Source organism: Somniosus microcephalus, chromosome 3 (genome assembly GCF_052327205.1).
Source record: "Somniosus microcephalus isolate GS21.2 chromosome 3, FLI_Smic_1.0, whole genome shotgun sequence".
Classification (NCBI taxonomy): Eukaryota; Metazoa; Chordata; class Chondrichthyes; order Squaliformes; family Somniosidae; genus Somniosus; species Somniosus microcephalus.
In genome coordinates this window covers 201730-218831 of record NC_140989.1, presented here as the reverse complement: position 1 = coordinate 218831, position 17102 = coordinate 201730, and the positions used below count along the sequence as shown (strand labels likewise).

General features: G+C 48.3%; 1 protein-coding gene across 1 annotated transcript in view; it reads left to right on the top strand.

Annotated features, from left to right (window-relative positions):
• LOC147120775 (cilia- and flagella- associated protein 210-like) overlaps window positions 1–17102 on the top strand; it is a 77219-nt gene that overhangs the window by 45949 nt on the left and 14168 nt on the right. Inside the window, exon 6 of the mRNA XM_085978432.1 lies at window positions 1139–1295. Coding sequence (XP_085834558.1) covers window positions 1139–1295 — 157 coding nt within the window. The remainder of the gene's footprint in view (window positions 1–1138; window positions 1296–17102) is intronic.

Here is a 17102-nt window from a genome sequence, read left to right as displayed (position 1 = left end):
AAGTGGACGTAAAAAATTCCATGCACTATTTTGAAGAAGAGCAGGGGAGTTATCCCCTGTGTCGAGGCCAATAATTATCCCTCAATCAACATCACTAAAAAACATTATCTGGTCATTATCACATTGTTGTTTGTGGGAGCTTGCTGTGCACAAATTGGCTGCCGCGTTTCCTACATTACAACAGTGACTACAATTCAAAAGTACTTCATTGGCTATAAAGCACTTTGGGATGTCCTGAGGTCGTGAAAGGTGATTTATAAATACAAGACTTTCAAGTCTTTCTTTTTACATGAATAGCACAAATATTTAAAAAAGTGGTGTTAAACACTGGGGCTCCAAAACTCCTACGCCCTTCCAGTGTAACCCTGCTGTAACTTTGGCAGGAGGGTTGGAAATTAGATTAGGACCTGAATATGCTGGCCCTTGCCCTGAACTGGAGTTTCCAGGATAGCCTGTTGGGGTGGAGCCATGGCCTGCTCCAAACATAGCCATCAATGTAAGACAGGTTGGACCAAGACTGGTAACTCCCTATATCAGGAGTTCCCACTACCTCGGCCCTCAAAAAACCCGATGTAGGTATGCTTGGTGAGATTGTGTATACCTCTTTGCTGAAGTGTAAAAGTGAGGACCACCTGGGGGATCCAAGTCATGATCATGGCCTGGAACCCCAAACGACAAGGTAAGTTTAAAAAAAAAAATTCCCTTGGAAGGAACTTAAGTGCGCCCTCAGTGGCTCCCTTGGTAAGGGGCACATTTAGGTTTCTTTGGGAGTTGTCGGGGGTGGGGGGGGGGGTGGCGGGGCTGCCCCCGCCCCAGAAACAGGAAACTTCCCAGTGTGTTTCATAAGTTGGGAGCCATGGATGCAGGTGTCCGAGAGTGGTATTACAATTAAAGGATCTGTCTTCCTCTGACCCCACAGTCAGCAGTTAAGATGCCTACCCCACCACAGACTTTGATGACGTGGGTTATTAAAAATATCTTGATGGATATTTCCATTGAAATATGCAAACATATTTGATACCAACTGTTCACAACTTTTCTAAGTAGTACTTTTGTGAAGGGATATCTGTGAAAGTTGCTCACAATTCTACTAATTTTACTTAAAAAATTATGGTGCTCAAACTTTTTTTGATTCCAGGATAAAGGAAAATGAACATCTAAAAGAACAAGAGAAACGACAAGATATAATGGAAGGAAAAGATATCAAGAAATTAGCACATTTATATCAATGGGAACTCAATGAAATTGAAGAAATAAATAGACAAAAAAAACACAACAATATGATCAATCATAAGGTAGGTATAACACACTTTTTCAACCAAAGAAGCTGATGGTTCCAGAAATTCGAGTGGCTTGTTATAGTGGTACACTTTATATTTGATTTATGTAATGAGTTTTCCGCTTTCTTGTGTTGCCTCCAAAGTTTTGTTTGGAGAAACTGATTCTTGTATGGGGTAAGACTGCAAACACCCATGTTATTGCAGATATTTTCACTTTACTTGAAAAGAATGGTCCAACCTGAAGAGAATGTTCCTATATATCACACTTAGTCAAATATTTTCACCAAATATAAGCTTAGATTTTCTGATCAGGCATAGGTCCAAGTGGAAGTGAGGTGGTGCAAGAATTGCACTGGTCCATTCGTGGTATATTTTTAGGGTCAGTTTCATTGCCATAATGTAGGTGAGCACCAGGCATGGAAAACATCTGTATGCTCCCCGTTGCAGCAGCTTAAAGGGGATGGAATTGTGTTTTGTCAAACTTGGAAGACAGCAGGTTTCTGGCAAAATATCATGGGGGCGAAATTGGGTGCACGATCTGCCCACGCCCGTTGAAAGTAGTGCAGGCAGTATGCAAACTTCGTGCTGCCTGCTCATTAGCATGACTGCAGCACTGAGCCCAGCACTAAACACATTGCTGGTTGGCTCAGCGCTCAACAGGGGGACTAATATCGGGTGCAGGCTGTTGTCCAAGTAAAGTTTGCCTGCAGAGTGAAAGGCTGTCTGCACTTCTTAAAGGAGAGGTGCTTTGTTGCAGGAGTACCTCATTGTCACTGTAGCTGCAGCAATGGCACAACAGGGAGAGAAAAGGCACTGGAGGCCTTGGTCCAGGGGGTCTATAGAAGGAGACAGGTTCGCTACACGTAGCGGGGCAGGAGGCCTTCGATACACACCATCAGAAGGCGTTGAGAGGAGATTGCGCAAGCCGTCAATGCCACCAGTGTTGCTGCCAGGACCTGGATCCAGTGCCGGAAGAAGTTTAATGGCCTCACACGAGTGGTCAAGGTGAGTGAATGCATCTTCAAATGCCATATCTTACCAACTGCACCACTAGCCTCACACACTGCTCAATGCACCACACCCCAACATTCACCTACCAACAATCTCTAGCAATCAAGACTCATACCTCACAATCATAGTGTCACCTCACCCTCATACACTTACCACTGCTGCAAGCCTTACACCCACATCTCACACTTTGCACACAAACACATTGCACCACATTCACTGACACACTTCCCTTTCTCTTGCAGGCCAAGGTGGCTCACAACCGATGTGAGCAGCAACAGACAAGCGGAGGGCAAGCACAGCTGCACAATCCTACTGAGCTGGAGGAGACTGTGGTGCAGATAATTGGGTGGGGCCATCACTGAGGCCGTGGCAAGCAGCGAGGTTGAAAGCATTGATGATGATGGTATGCTCATACCTAAACCTTTTTCTCACATCCCACTTCCCCCTCAATCTCTTCTCACTTACAAGCTGCTGATGGTGTAAGCATGCACTTCTTGCTTTCCCCCATTTCTCTCACCACAACCCGACCCTTGTGCTATTCTCCTTTCAAATACCCAAGAACTGCCAGCAGCCCAGCCAGTGTAGGCAGAACTAGAGGATGGAGAAGAAGAAGCACCGTCACTTGATCTGACACTCCCAGGCACCAGCTCAGAAAATGGCACTGCGTGAACTTTAGAGGATAGTATAAAGGCCGGATCTGCATGTGGTGAGTCACCAATCACGAGTGGGCTGCAGCCAGGGCAGAAGGAAAGGGTAGCACAGGTGCCAGCTCCCCGGAGGGCGAATTTGCACATGAGTTCTGCTGCGCAGGACACAGATGATGACGTCAATGGGGCGGCCTTTAGAAGAAGGGCGATGGACATGCACACAGAATTGCTTGGTACAATGGCAGGCTTGCCAGAGAGCCTCTTGTCACTGTCAAGCAGCATGGAGGACACCGGCTCCAACATTGCACAGGGCTTTGCGCTGAGCTTTGAGCCCATGATTTCCAGGATAGAAGTGATGGGCAACTCCATTAGAACACTTGTGGACCCAACCATGATGCTGGGTGTGATGGGCGATGTTGCAGCTTCCATTGCAGCACAAGCAGAAGCGATCCAATGTCTGAGTGCTGCAGTGGAAGCTCAGATTTCTGTCATGCAGGCTCAGCTTGCTGCTATGCAAGCTCAGACTGCTGCCATTGTGGCTGGGTTTACGAGTGTGGAAAGGGGCTTGCAAGGTCTCACAGCAGTCCAGCAATCTGCCTTTGGCTAGGAATGCTAAGGTGATGCCCCGGGAGAGTGGCATCCGTGAAGTAAAAACCTGCTGCCCTCTCTCAGAATGACAGCATTCGTATTCCCACCCCTGCCACTCTGCCAGTGCCATTGCAGTGTCCTGTCAGCCAGCCAGCCCAGACTGCTGCCGCCGATGCTGAGGTGGTGCAGTCTACTGCTGGGCCTTCTAGGTCCAGAGTTGCTCGAGGTCGTCCTGCAAGCCCATTTGCAGTGTCCCCCATGGAAGGTAAGCAGCCTTCCACCAGCCATGCTGCAGCCACTGCAGTAGCACTGTGCCGGACCACTAGGATAGACAAACAAACACAAAAGAACACAAAAGGGAGTGCACAAGGCTGATTCGTTGACTTTGTTTTGTAAGATTCAAAATAATCATTTATAAATTATGTTTGGAATGTTTGTTTTGTGATGGCTTTCATTTCAGCTTTGTGCTCAAGAGGACATTGTGATGTTCCATGAGAGGGATAGTATGGTGGGGAACTGTTGAACAACGAGGATCTGGGATTTCATTCATTGGAGTGTGGTGATGCGTTCACGGACAGCCCATCTGGAACGGGGATTTGCTACCTGCCTCCTCCTCGTCCTCCTGAGGTGGTTGCCGAACCCGTAGTGGCAAGGGCTGCACCTCCATGATGGCAAAGTTGTGGAGGATACAGCAGACACATGCTCCGGCGTGTACTGGAGGGCTCCTCCCGAGCAGTCAAGGCAGCAGAACCGTTGCTTGAGCACCCCGATGGTCTGCTCGATGAGGTTTCTCATGGCAGCAAGGCTGTTATTATATGTTTGCTGGCCACGAGTGGTGGGGCTGCGGAGGGGAGTCATCAGTCAGGTGTAGAGCAGATAGCCTTTGTCTCCGAGCAGCCACCCTCTGGTTTGACATGGTGGCTGGAAGATTGCTGGCACAGCGGACTGGCGCAGGATGAAGTCATCATGACTGCTGCCAGGATACCGGGCATTCACCATCATGCTATGCTGGGCGTGGTTGCACACCAACTGCACATTAAAAGAGTGGTAGCCTTTGCAGTTGCTGTACATCTCAGGATTGCTATGCGGCGCCCGCAAAGCCTTGTGTGTGCAGTCAATGGCGCCCTGCACCATGGGGAAGCCCGATGCATGCTCCTCCTGCTTATCTCTGTTCAGAGAGAAAACAATGAAGTCCCTTCTCCTGGAGTACACAGCCACTGTGACCTACCGGATGCAGCGATGGACAGTGAACTGGGAGATGTGAGCTATGTCACCTGCTCCAGCCTGGAAGGATCCGGTGGCACAAAATTCAGGGCCACTGTCACCTTGACCACTGGCAGAGCCGTCGTTGCCTTGCTCTGAGCCTGCAGGTCTGGTTCCAACAGGTGGCAGAGTTATGTGACCACCTCCTTGGTGAAGCGGATCCTCCGAATACATTGCTCCTGGCTTAAGTATAGGTAGAAGTGCTCCATGAAGCCCCTAGGGGTCACACAGGTCATTTAAAATTCCGAGCATGCGCGGTTTTTCTATTTAAAAGCCGGCTCACCAGCTGCACGGGACCTGCAGAGTGCTGCATGGCTTAAAGGGAACATTACTCCTCCCCCTCCTCCCTCTGTGAGCAGCTTGTCTTTGTTGCCTCTGCTCCATCTCCCTGTCATGCTACAGTGTTAGGGGGACTGCAACTAGAGCCCCCATGACTGGGAGCAAGTGGTGTAGTTAGAGACCTTCCTTTAAGAGCCATCGCACCCAACGTCCAGCAGCACTGCCTGCACACTTTCCCAACTTTTTTAATGTCTTACCAAGGCACTAATCAAATAAACTGTATAGGAGCCAGTACAAAACCAAAAAGCACTTACCTTCAAGTTGGATGTATCCCTTTAAATAGCGCTGGTGGGGGTCTCTCGTGCAGCTGAATGCATGTTCAGCTGTGCGTGTTTAGGAGAGGGTGTACAGTGGAGTGGCGACATCCAAAATGGCAAGTCGTGCGTCAAATCAGCGTTACATGCGGACTGACGCTACGATCTGCCTTGTTTGAATTTTTACGCTGCACGATCGCCCTTCCCAATATGGCAACCAGTGCTTCCCACGCCGGAAGTCGGCGGAAGCGAGGTGGCCGCCAATTTTTTCTGGAAACCAGCCTTAACTGCCAGCATTAAGCAGGGGAATTTTTGGCCCATGTCTGGAAGGAGGGAACAAAGTTCTTTGTTTCTGTGATGGAGTCTTACAAATTTCTTGAAGGAAGTGAGACAGAGGAAGCGGGCCTCTTTGGTAGTGAGCACCCCAGGAAGAGCAATCTGGTAGAATGGGAAGAGGTGTGTACCAGTTAGATTGGTATGAACAGCATCCTGCTTCCCTGGAGGCAATGCAGGAAGGAGTTTATTGGCCATGCCTGATGATGTGGAATCTGTATGGGTAGAACTGAGAAATACCAAGGGGCAGAAAACGTTAGTGGGAGTGGTATATAGACCTCCAAACAGTAATGCGGAGGTTGGGTATGGCATTAAAAGGGAAATTAGAGAAGCGTGCAAAAATGGCACAGCAGTCATCATGGGTGACTTTAATCTACATATAGATTGGGCTAACCAAATTAGTAACAATACTATGGAGGAGGAATTCCTGGAGTGTTTACGGGATAGTTTCCTGGACCAATATGTTGAGGAACCAACCAGAGATCAGGCCATCTTAGACTGGGTATTATGTAACGAGAAAGGATTAATTAGCAATCTTGTTGTACAAGGCCCCTTGGGTCGGAGCGATCATAATATGATCGAATTCTTCATTAAGATGGAGAATGAAGTAGTTGATTCAGAGACTAGGGTCCTGAATTTAAATAAAGGAAACTACGATGGTCTGAGATGCGAATTGGTTAGGATTGATTGGGGAAAGTCACTCAAAGGTTTACCGGTGGATAGGCAATGGCAACCATTCAAAGACCGCATGGATGAACTACAGAATTTGTTCATCCCAGTTTGGCATAAAAATAAAACAAAAAAGATGACTCAACCGTGGCTAACGAGGGAAATTAGGGATAGCATAAGATCCAAGGAGAGGACATATAAATTGGCCAAAAAAAGCAGTAATCCAGAGGATTGGGAGCAGTTTAGGATTCAACAAAGGAGGACAAAGGGACTAATTAAGAAAGGGAAAATAGAATATGAGAGTAAGCTTGCAGGGAACATAAAAACTGACTGTAAAAGCTTTTATAGATATGTGAAGAGAAAAAGATTGGTGAAGTCAAGCGTAGGTCCCTTGCAGTCAGAATCAGGGGAATTTATAATGGGGAACAAAGAAATGGCTGACCCATTAAATACATATTTTGGTTCTGTCTTCACAAAGGAGGACACAAATAACCTCCCGGAAATGTCGGGAACATAGGGTCTGATGAAAGGGAGGAACTGAAAGAAATCAGTATTTGTAGGGAAATGGTGTTAGGGAAATTGATGGGATTGAAGGCCGATAAATCCCCAAGGCCTGATAATCTACATCCTAGGGTACTTAAGGAAGTGGCCCTAGAAATAGTAGATGCATTGCTGATCCTCTTCCAACGTTCGATGGAATCTGGAACAGTACCCATGGATTGGAGGGTAGCTAATGTTACCCCACTATTCAAAAAAGGTGGTAGAGAGAAAACAGGGAATTACAGACCAGTAAACCTGACATCAGTAGTGGGCAAAATGCTAGAGTCCATTATAAAAGATGTAATAGCAGAGCACTTGGAAAACAGTGACAGGATCGGACAAAGTCAAAATGGATTTACAAAAGGTAAATCGTGCTTGACTAATCTACTGGAATTTTTTGAGGATGTAACTAGTAAAATAGATAAGGGAGAACCAGTGGATGTGGTGTATTTGGACTTTCAGAAGGCTTTCGATAAGGTCCCGCATAAGAGATTAGCGTGTAAAGTTAAGGCACATGGGATTGGGGGCAAGGTATTGACTTGGATAGAGAACTAGTTGGCAGATAGAAAGCAAAGAGTTGGAATAAACGGGTCTTTTTCCGAGTGGCAGGCAGTAACTAGTGGGGTACCGCAGGGATCGGTCCTTCGACCCCAGCTATTCACAATATATATTAATGATCTAGACAAGGGAACTAGATGTAATATCTCCAAATTTGCAGACGACACAAAGCTGGGTGGGCGTGTGTGCTGTGAGGAGGATGCTGAGAAACTACAGGATGATTTGGACAGGTTGGGTGATTGGGCAGAAGCATGGCAGATGCAATATAACGTGGATAAATGTGAGGTTATCCACTTTGGTGTCAAAAACAGGAAGGCAGATTATTATCTGAATGGCAATAGATTGGGAGAAGGGGAAGTGCAACGAGACCTGGGTGTCCTTGTGCACCAGTCGCTGAAAGTCAGAATGCAGGTGCAGCAGGCGGTTAAGGCGGCAAATGGTATGTTGGTCTTCATAGCAAGAGGGTTTGAGTACAAGAACAAGGATGTCTTGCTGCAGTTGTACAGGGCCTTGGTGAGACCACATCTTGAGTATTGTATGCAGTTTTGGTCGCCTTATCTGAGGAAGGATATTCTTGCCATGGAAGGAGTTCAGCGAAGATTCACCAGGCTGATACCTGGGATGGCAAGAATGACGTATGAGGAGAGATTGGGTCGATTGGGCTTGTACTCGCTGGAGTTTAGAAGAATGAGAGGGGATCTCATTGAAACTTATAAAATTCTGGCAGGACTGGACAGACTAGATGCAGGGAGGATGTTCCCGATGGTCAGGGAATCCAGAACCAGGGGTCACAGTCTAAGGATAAGGGGTAGGCCTTTTAGGACAGAAATTGGGAGGAATTTCTTCACCCAGAGAGTGGTGAACCTGTGGAATTCTCTACCACAGAAGGCAGTTGAGGCCAATTCATTAAATATATTCAAGAAGGAGTTGGATATATTTCTTAAGGCTAAAGGGATCAAGGGGTATGGGGAGAAAGCAGGGACCGGGTACTGAACTTGGATAATCAGCCATGATCACATTGAAGGGCGGAGCAGGCTAGGGGGGCCGAATGGCCTACTCCTGCTCCTATCTTCTATGTTTCTATGCCAGATCAGCTAAGACAGGAAAAAATATGTTGATTATGCAGCAGGGTGCACTTTGAATCGCTACCCTTCAACTGGAAGTGTTCCATCACTAAGATCCTTGTGTTGAGATACCGCGGTGAACGTGGGAGTCGAGACCAGAGTTGGTGGAACACAACTGCTTTAATCTACATCATGGCAAAGAGAGAGCTTGAAAAGCCCGCGCAACCACTTAAATACTCCCCAGACAGGAAGTGCTCCCGACAGCCTGTCCCTGCGGGAAACAAGTTGCCGGAAGAAAGGGCCCCCGGCTGGGGGCGGCTGCTGCTGGCAGTGCGCCTGCGTAAACCGTCCGTGCCGCCGTGAGCGGATTATGTCCAATGGTGGCGTGTCGCCACAGAGCTCCCCCCAGAATCCGCTTAGGAGGAGTGGACGAGTCGTGACGGTGGTCTAATGGTTCTGCCGGAGCGGCTCTGAGTGGTCGCCGGTCTAGTTGGTGGGGCCGGGCGGTTCGCCGCCGGCTGTGCTGGCTTGCTGGCGGGACAGCCTCTAGTTGGAGGTCGGGCCACGGGGACCTGTTCCCCTGGTTCTGTGTGTGCTGGTTTGAGTCGGTCGATGGAGACTGTTTCGACCCTGTCGCCGAGTCGCAGCTTGAAGACCTTGTCCCCGGTTTGTAGTACCTCGTACGTGTTGTGTATGTAATATGTATGTTACTTTAAACCTATGGCCAGGGCAGCACTACTTTGTAGGGCGTAGTGATACCGTAGTACCACTCCTGGCCATAGGGGTATAAATAGTACTGTGGGTACTGATCTCCCCTCAGTTCCCGCCTGTTGGTATGAAGTAAAGACCTAAGTTGAACCTTCCAAGCTGTCTCTTCGATCTCGGCAGGCAATGGTAGCCGCGACAGGCCATCCGCATTGCCATGCTGTTTGGTACCCTTATATTCGATAAGGTACTGGTGTGCTCCTAAGAACAGTGACCATCTCTGTAGCCTTTGGGCCGTCATCAGGGGCACCCCTTTTGTTGGATTAAATATGGACACCAACGGTTGATGATCCGTCAGTAGTGTGAAACGTTGCCCATGTAGATAGTGGTGGAATTTTTTTACACCCCACACCAGACTGAGGGCCTCCCTGTCGATTTGCGCGTAGTTTCTTTCGGCTGTAGTTAACGACCTTGAGGCAAATGCTATTGGCCTCTCCGTCCCATTGGGAAATTTGTGTGACAACACTGCCCCTATACCATACGGGGAGGCGTCACATGCCAACCTCATTGGCATTTTTGGGTCAAAGTGTGCGAGCACTTCCTTTGATGTAATGAGTTTTTACCCTTTTTAAAAGCAGCCTCACACGCTTCGTCCCAATTCCAGGAGACTCCCTTTTGCAGCAATGAATTTAGTGGATGTAAAATGGACGATAAGTTCAGGAGGAACTTATGGTAATAGTTTATAAGGCCTAAGAATGATCGTAGCTGAGATACATTCTCAGGGGGCGGGGCCTTCACTACTGCCTCGATCTTTTCCGGGGACTTATGCAGGCCTTCCTTATCTATAATGTGACCACAGTATGAGATACGTTCCTGGAAAAACTCACATTTCTGCTTGTTCGCCCTGAGTCCGTATTGTTGCAACCGCAGAAGTACTCGCTTCAGGTTAGCGAGGTGGTCGTTATCCGTTTGTCCTGTCATCAGGATGTCATCCAGGTAGCACTGCGTTCCTGGAATGCCCTGTAGGACCTGTTCCATGGTCCTCTGCCATATGGCTGGGGCGGACGCCACACCAAATACCAGGCGATTGTACTGGTACAATCCCTTGTGTGTGTTAATCGTTAGGAGCTTTTTCGAGTCCTGCTCCACCTCCATCTGTAAATAAGCTTGACAAAGGTCAATCTTCGTAAAGTGTCTACCCCCAGCTAACGATGCGAATATGTCCTCTATCCGCGGCAGCGGATACTGTACCGTGTGCAGGACTGGGTTAATAGTTATCTTAAAATCCCCGCAAATGCGAACCTTCTTTGGTTCCCCCGGCGTGTTATTTGCAGATTTCTTTATAACTGGGACGATGGGCGTGGCCCACTCACTCCACTCAATCTTTGTAAGGACACCTGCACTCTCTAAGGCATCCAGTTCTGCTTCCACAGCTGGCCGAATGGCGTAAGGCACCGGTCTGGCCTTACAAAACTTGGGGTTTGCGTCTTGAGCAATAGTTATTTTTGCTCTAATGTCCTTTAAGGTCCCCAGCCCTTGTTGGAACACCTCTGGCGTTTTTGCCAATATTTTCAACAGCCTGCTTGTAATGGTTGTATCATCCTTGGTGGTCTCTACTTTTATCTCGTGTATCGACTTCCAGTCGAAATGGATTTTTCGTATCCATTCCCTGCGCAAAAGTGGTGGTCCACCGTTTGGTAGGACGTATAAATAAAGTCCTGGCACTTTTCTGCCGTTGTATTTAACTGTTACTTGCATTTTTCCCTTCGGGTAAACTTTTTGTCCCGTATATGTTTTTAATTTGATTTCGGTATCCTTTAAGGGAATGCGTTTGAACAGCCTGTTATAATCTTGTTCATTAATTACTGATAGGGCTGAACCCGTGTCCAGCTCCATATTAACTTCGACGCCTGCTACCTTCATTTTAACCCACATTGTGCTGTGGTCCTCCGTCTTGTCTACACCATATAACTTGAGACATCCCAGACCTTTAGGCTCTGCTTTTGTGCCTTCCTGTGACTCATCTGAGCTACTGTCAGATATCTTGTGTATTTTTGTCCTTGCCTTGGTACTGCTCGGATTGCCCCCACTATTGGGTTTCGTACCCGACCGACAAACTTTCGCTATATGCCCCTTTTTCCCACACTGCCGGCATATTTTATCACGAAACCAACAATTACTTTGGTCGTGGGTGGTTTTGCCACAATGGTAGCATTTACCTTTGTGAAATGTCACCTCGTGGGTGTCATAGCCGGTTGTGTTTTGTCGTATTTGAGCAGCACCCTGTCATAGAGTCATAGAGTCATAGAGTTTTACAGCACAGAAAGAGGCCCTTCGGCCCATCGTGTTTGCGCCGCCCATCCATCCCTGTCCAGTCTAATCCCATTTTCCAGCATTTGGTCCATAGCCTTGTATGCAATGGCATTTCAAGTGCTCATCCAAATGCTTCTTGAATGTTGTGAGGGTTCCTGCCTCTACCACCCTTTCAGGCATTGAGTTCCACATTCCAACCACCCTCTGGGTGAAAAATTTCCTCCTCAAATCCCCTCTAAATCTCCTGCCCCTTACCCTGAATCTATGCCCCCTTGTTATTGACCCCCCACTAAGGGGAAAAGTTCCTCTTTATCTACCCTATCTATGCCCCTCATCATTTTGTACACCTCAATCAGGTCCCCCCTCAGCCTTCTCTGCTCCAAGGAAAACAACCCCAGCCTGTCCAGCCTCTCTTCATAGCTGAGGCGCTCCATCCCAGGTAACATCCTGGTGAATCTTCTCTGCACCCTCTCCAAAGCAATCACATCCTTCCTATAGTGAGGCGACCAGAACTGCACACAGTACTCCAGCTGTGGCCTCACCAGCGTTTTGTACAGCTCCATCATAACCTCCCTGCTCTTATATTCTATGCCTCGGCTAATGAAGGCAAGTATCCCATATGCCTTTTTAACCACCTTATCTACCTGCTCCGCTGCCTTCAGGGATCTATGTACATGTACACCAAGGTCCCTCTGACCCTCTGTACTTCCTAGGGTCCTACCACTCATTGTGTATTCCCTTGCCTTATTTGTCCATCCAAAATGCATCACCTCGCACTTTTCAGGGTTAAATTCCATTTGCCACTTTTCCGCCCATCTGACCAACCCGTTTATATCGTCCTGTAGCCGGAGGCTTTCCTCCTCGCAATTTACCACCCCACCAATTTTCGTGTCATCTGCGAACTTACTGATCATACCTTTTACATTCTCATCCAAATCATTTATGTAGATCACGAACAACAAGGGACCCAGCACCGATCCCTGAGGTACCCCACTGGACACAGGCTTCCAGTCACAAAAGCAACCTTCAACCATCACCCTCTGCCTCCTGCCACTCAGCCAGTTTAGGATCCAACGCGCCAAGGCACCCTGGATCCCATGGGCTCTTACCTTCTTAACCAGTCTCCTATGCGGGACTTTGTCAAAAGCTTTACTGAAGTCCATGTAAACCACATCCACAGCATTTCCCTCATCCACCCCACTAGTCACCCCCTCGAAAAATTCGATCAGATTTGTCAGACATGATTTACCCTTGACAAAGCCATGCTGACTATCCCCGATTAATCCTTGCCTCTCCAAGTGGAGATTAATTTTGTCCCTCAGAATTTTTTCCAATAATTTCCCCACCACAGATGTTAGACTCACTGGCCTGTAATTCCCTGGTTTATCCCTGCTACCCTTCTTGAATAATGGTACTACGTTAGCTGTTCTCCAGTCCTCTGGTACATCCCCTGTGGCCAGAGAGGTTCTGAAAATTAGTGTCAGAGCCCCTGCAATCTCCTCCTTTGCCTCCCACAGCAGCCTGGGATACATCTCGTCCGGGCCTGGGGATTTATCCACTTTTTGGCCTGCTAAAACCGCTAGCACCTCCTCCCTCTCGATGCTAATATGTTCAAGTATGTCACAGTCCCCTTGCCCGATTTCTATGTCTGCATCGTCTTTCTCCATAGTGAACACAGATGCAAAAAATTCATTTAAAACCCCGCCTACATCCTCTGGCTCTACACACAGATTGCCACTTTGGTCCCTAATGGGCCCTACCCTTTCCCTGGTTATCCTCTTGCCCTTAATCTATATATATAAAGCGGTACTTCTGTCATTCTGTCTATCTGTCTATCTGTCTGTCATTTCCTGTGCCAAGCGGTACTTCTGTCATTCTGTCTATCTGTCTATCTGTCTGTCATTTCCTGTGCGTGTTTCGGGTATACACTCAAAAGTTACAGGGCGTACCTACGCGCACGTTACCTCCAAAGAAAGCTTACGCTTCAGAGACGGTTTTAAGCGTATTTACTTTTCGGTCGGACGAAAATTGTTCGCGCCTTATGCAAAAAACCTTCAAAATTAAACTCATTATCTGCTAGCATTGATTGACTGACATCAAGGTTCCACCAATCCTGTTCCGTCACGATTGACCAATCCTACAGTACGGTCCCCTGATGGTTGGCCAATCGGTGTGTGTGTGGGCGGGACTATTCGTTTTGATCTTGGGGAGCTTCCAGCCATTGTTTCACTAGCAGCTCTGTTCACCTTCCACCTCAAATGACTTCAGCTTGCAGCTAAAACGACTTTCAAAGTTAGTATGTCTTTTAAAAATAACATAAGATTTACCAAAAACGTTTTATAAGTACTTTCACTTTCATTTTTCAACCTTCTAAAAAGGTAGACATACAAGCACACAGACAGGGCCCTAAGCCTCCCACTCGGTTTAAAATGTTACCCAGCACCAGATTCACAAAGGGACACAGACAGGGCCCCAAAGCCATAAGTACTTTCACTTTCATTTTTCAACCTTTCAAAACGTACACAGACAGTGACACACACAGGGCCCTAAAGCCTGCCACTCGATTTAAAATGTTACCCAGCACCAGATTCACAAATGGACACAGACATCGCCCCAAAGCCTACCACTTGATTTAAACCGCCTGCCCCAAAACAGCCCCGGCAACGCCGGACTCCCTAGCTAGTATACTTATAAAACATCTTAGGATTTTCCTTTATTTTGCTCGCCAGTGTTATTTCATGGCCCCTCCTCGCCCTCCTAATTTCTTTTTTAAGTATGCCCCTGCACTTTTTATACTCCTCTAGGGCTTCCTCCGTCTTTAGTCTTTTGTAACTGCCAAAAGCCCCCCTTTTATTTCTAATGCATTTTTGTATATCCCTTGTCATCCAAGGTTCCCTTTGCTTGTTGGTCCCACCCTTGACCTTTACAGGAACATGTTGGCGTTGTACTCTCTCAATTTCCCTTCTGAAAGTCTCCCACTGTTTTGATGTGGATTTTCCTATAAGCAGCTGCTCCCAGTCCACTTTGGCCAGATCCTGCCTTATCATATTAAAATCGGCCTTCCCCCAATTTAGAACCCTTATTTCCGGGCCGTCTTTGTCTTTTTCCATGACCACCTTAAATCTCACCGAATTATGGTCACTGTCGCCAAAATGCTCCCCTACTGACACTTCCACCACTTGCCCGGCTACATTCCCCAGAATTAGGTCCAGTACCGCCCCCTCTCTTGTAGGACTTTCTACATGTTGGCTCAAAAAGCTCTCCTGGATGCACTTTAAGAATTCTGCACCCTCTAAGCCTTTCACACTCTGACTGTCCCAATTTATATTGGGGAAGTTGAAATCCCCCACTATTATTACCCTATTATTTTCACACTTTTCTGAGATTTGCCTACATATCTGTTCCTCTATCTCCCCCTGACTGTTTGGGGGCCTATAGTACACTCCCAGCAAAGTGCTTGCCCCCTTTTTGTTTTTAAGTTCTACCCATATGGCCTCATTAGAGGAACCCGCTAATATATCGTCCCTCCTTACAGCAGTAATTGACTCCTTAATTAATATTGCAACACCCCCTCCCCTTTTACACCCCCCTCTGTCTCGCCTGAAGATTCTATACCCCGGAATATTGAGCTGCCAGTCCTGACCCTCCCTCAACCATGTCTCCGTGATAGCAACAATATCGTACTCCCATGTGTTCAACAACTTCAGTTCATCCACCTTATTTGCAAGACTCCTTGCATTAAAATAAATGCTTTCCAGCCCTGCCATATTCTCTTTTGCCTTCACATATTTGCTCTGCCTTCCCAGCTGACTTGTTTTTCCCTCTGTATTTGGCCATAAATCACCCCCTACTATAGCTCCACTCTGTACCCCAACCCCCTGCCAAGTTAGTTTAAACCCTCCCCAGCAGTGCTAGCAAACCTCCCCGCAAGGATATTGGTTCCCCTCTGGTTCAGGTGTAAACCGTCTGACTTGTACAAGTCCCACCTTTCCCAGAAGCAGACCCAGTGATCCAGGAAACTAAAGCCCTCCCCCCTGCACCATCCCTTTAGCCACGCATTCATCTGTTCTATCTTCCTATTCCTATACTTACTAGCACGTGGCACCGGGAGTAATCCAGAGATTACAACCTTTGAGGTCCTGCTCCTTAATCCTTCACCTAGCTCCCTAAATTCTTGCTGCAGGACCTCATCCCTCTTTTTACCTATGTCGTTGGTACCAATGTGGACCACGACCACTGGCTGTTCACCCTCCCCCTCCAGAATGCCCTGCAGCCGCTCAGTGACATCCTTGACCCTGGCACCAGGGAGGCAACAAACCATCCTGGATTCACGTCTACGGCCACAGAAACGCCTATCTGTTCCCCTTACTATAGAATCCCCTACCACTATTGCTCTCCCACTCTTTTTCCCCCCTTCCTGGGCAGCAGGAGCACCCCCAGTGCCAGGAAGTTGGCTGCTGCTGCCTTCCCCTGGTGAGTCATCCCCCTCAACAGCATCCAAAGCGGTATACTTGTTTGAAAGGGGGATGTCCGCAGGGGTTCCCTGCACTACCTGCCTGCCTTTGTTGCTCCGCCTGATGGTCACCCCCTGTGCTGCCCTACCCTGAGGCGTGCACAACTCGCTAAACGTGTTATCCACGAGCCTTTCAGCATCGCGCACGCTCCAAAATTCATCCACCCGCAGCTCGAGCGCCACAATGCGGTCTACAAGTAGCTGCAGCTGGATGCATTTCCCGCACACATGGTCGCCAGGGACACTGGCAGCATCCCTGACTTCCCACATAGAGCAGGAGGAGCAGAACACGGGTCTGAACTCTCCTGCCATGACTTATTCCTTTAATTACTTTAAAAAATTTATTCAATACCCCAGTTACAGGTATGCTCTAGGGCGCTTTATTTACCAACTATCCCCACTACACCACAGAAATTTAACACCACAGAATTCAAGCTTGTATTGAAAAAAGAGAAATACTCACCAACCAATCACCTACCTGCTCCCTGGTGACGTCACACACTGATTACTTTTTACCTCTCTCCCCGCTGCTGAGTTGGTATGCCTCGCCTCTCTCCGGTTTTTATACCGGTCTCACCACACTGCTCCCGACTGGTCTCGGGCCTCGCTGGTCGCCGGGTTTTCTCCCGAGCTCCTCCTCGCTGCTCCCGCTGGTCCCGACTGGTCTCGGGCCTCGCCTCTCTCTGGTTTTTATACCGGTCTCACCACACTGCTCCCGACTGGTCTCGGGCCTCGCTGGTCGCCGGGTTTTCTCCCGAGCTCCTCCTCGCTGCTCCCGCTGGTCCCGACTGGTCTCGGGCCTTGCCTCTCTCCGGTTTTTATACCGGTCTCACCACGCTGCTCCCGACTGGTCTTGGGCCTCGCTGGTCGCCGGGTTTTCTCCCGAGCTCCTCCTCGCTGCTCCCGCTGGTCCCGACTGGTCTCGGGCCTCGCCTCTCTCCGGTTTTTATACCGGTCTCACCACGCTGCTCCCGACTGGTCTCGGGCCTCGCTGGTCGCCGGGTTTTCTCCCGAGCTCCTCCTCG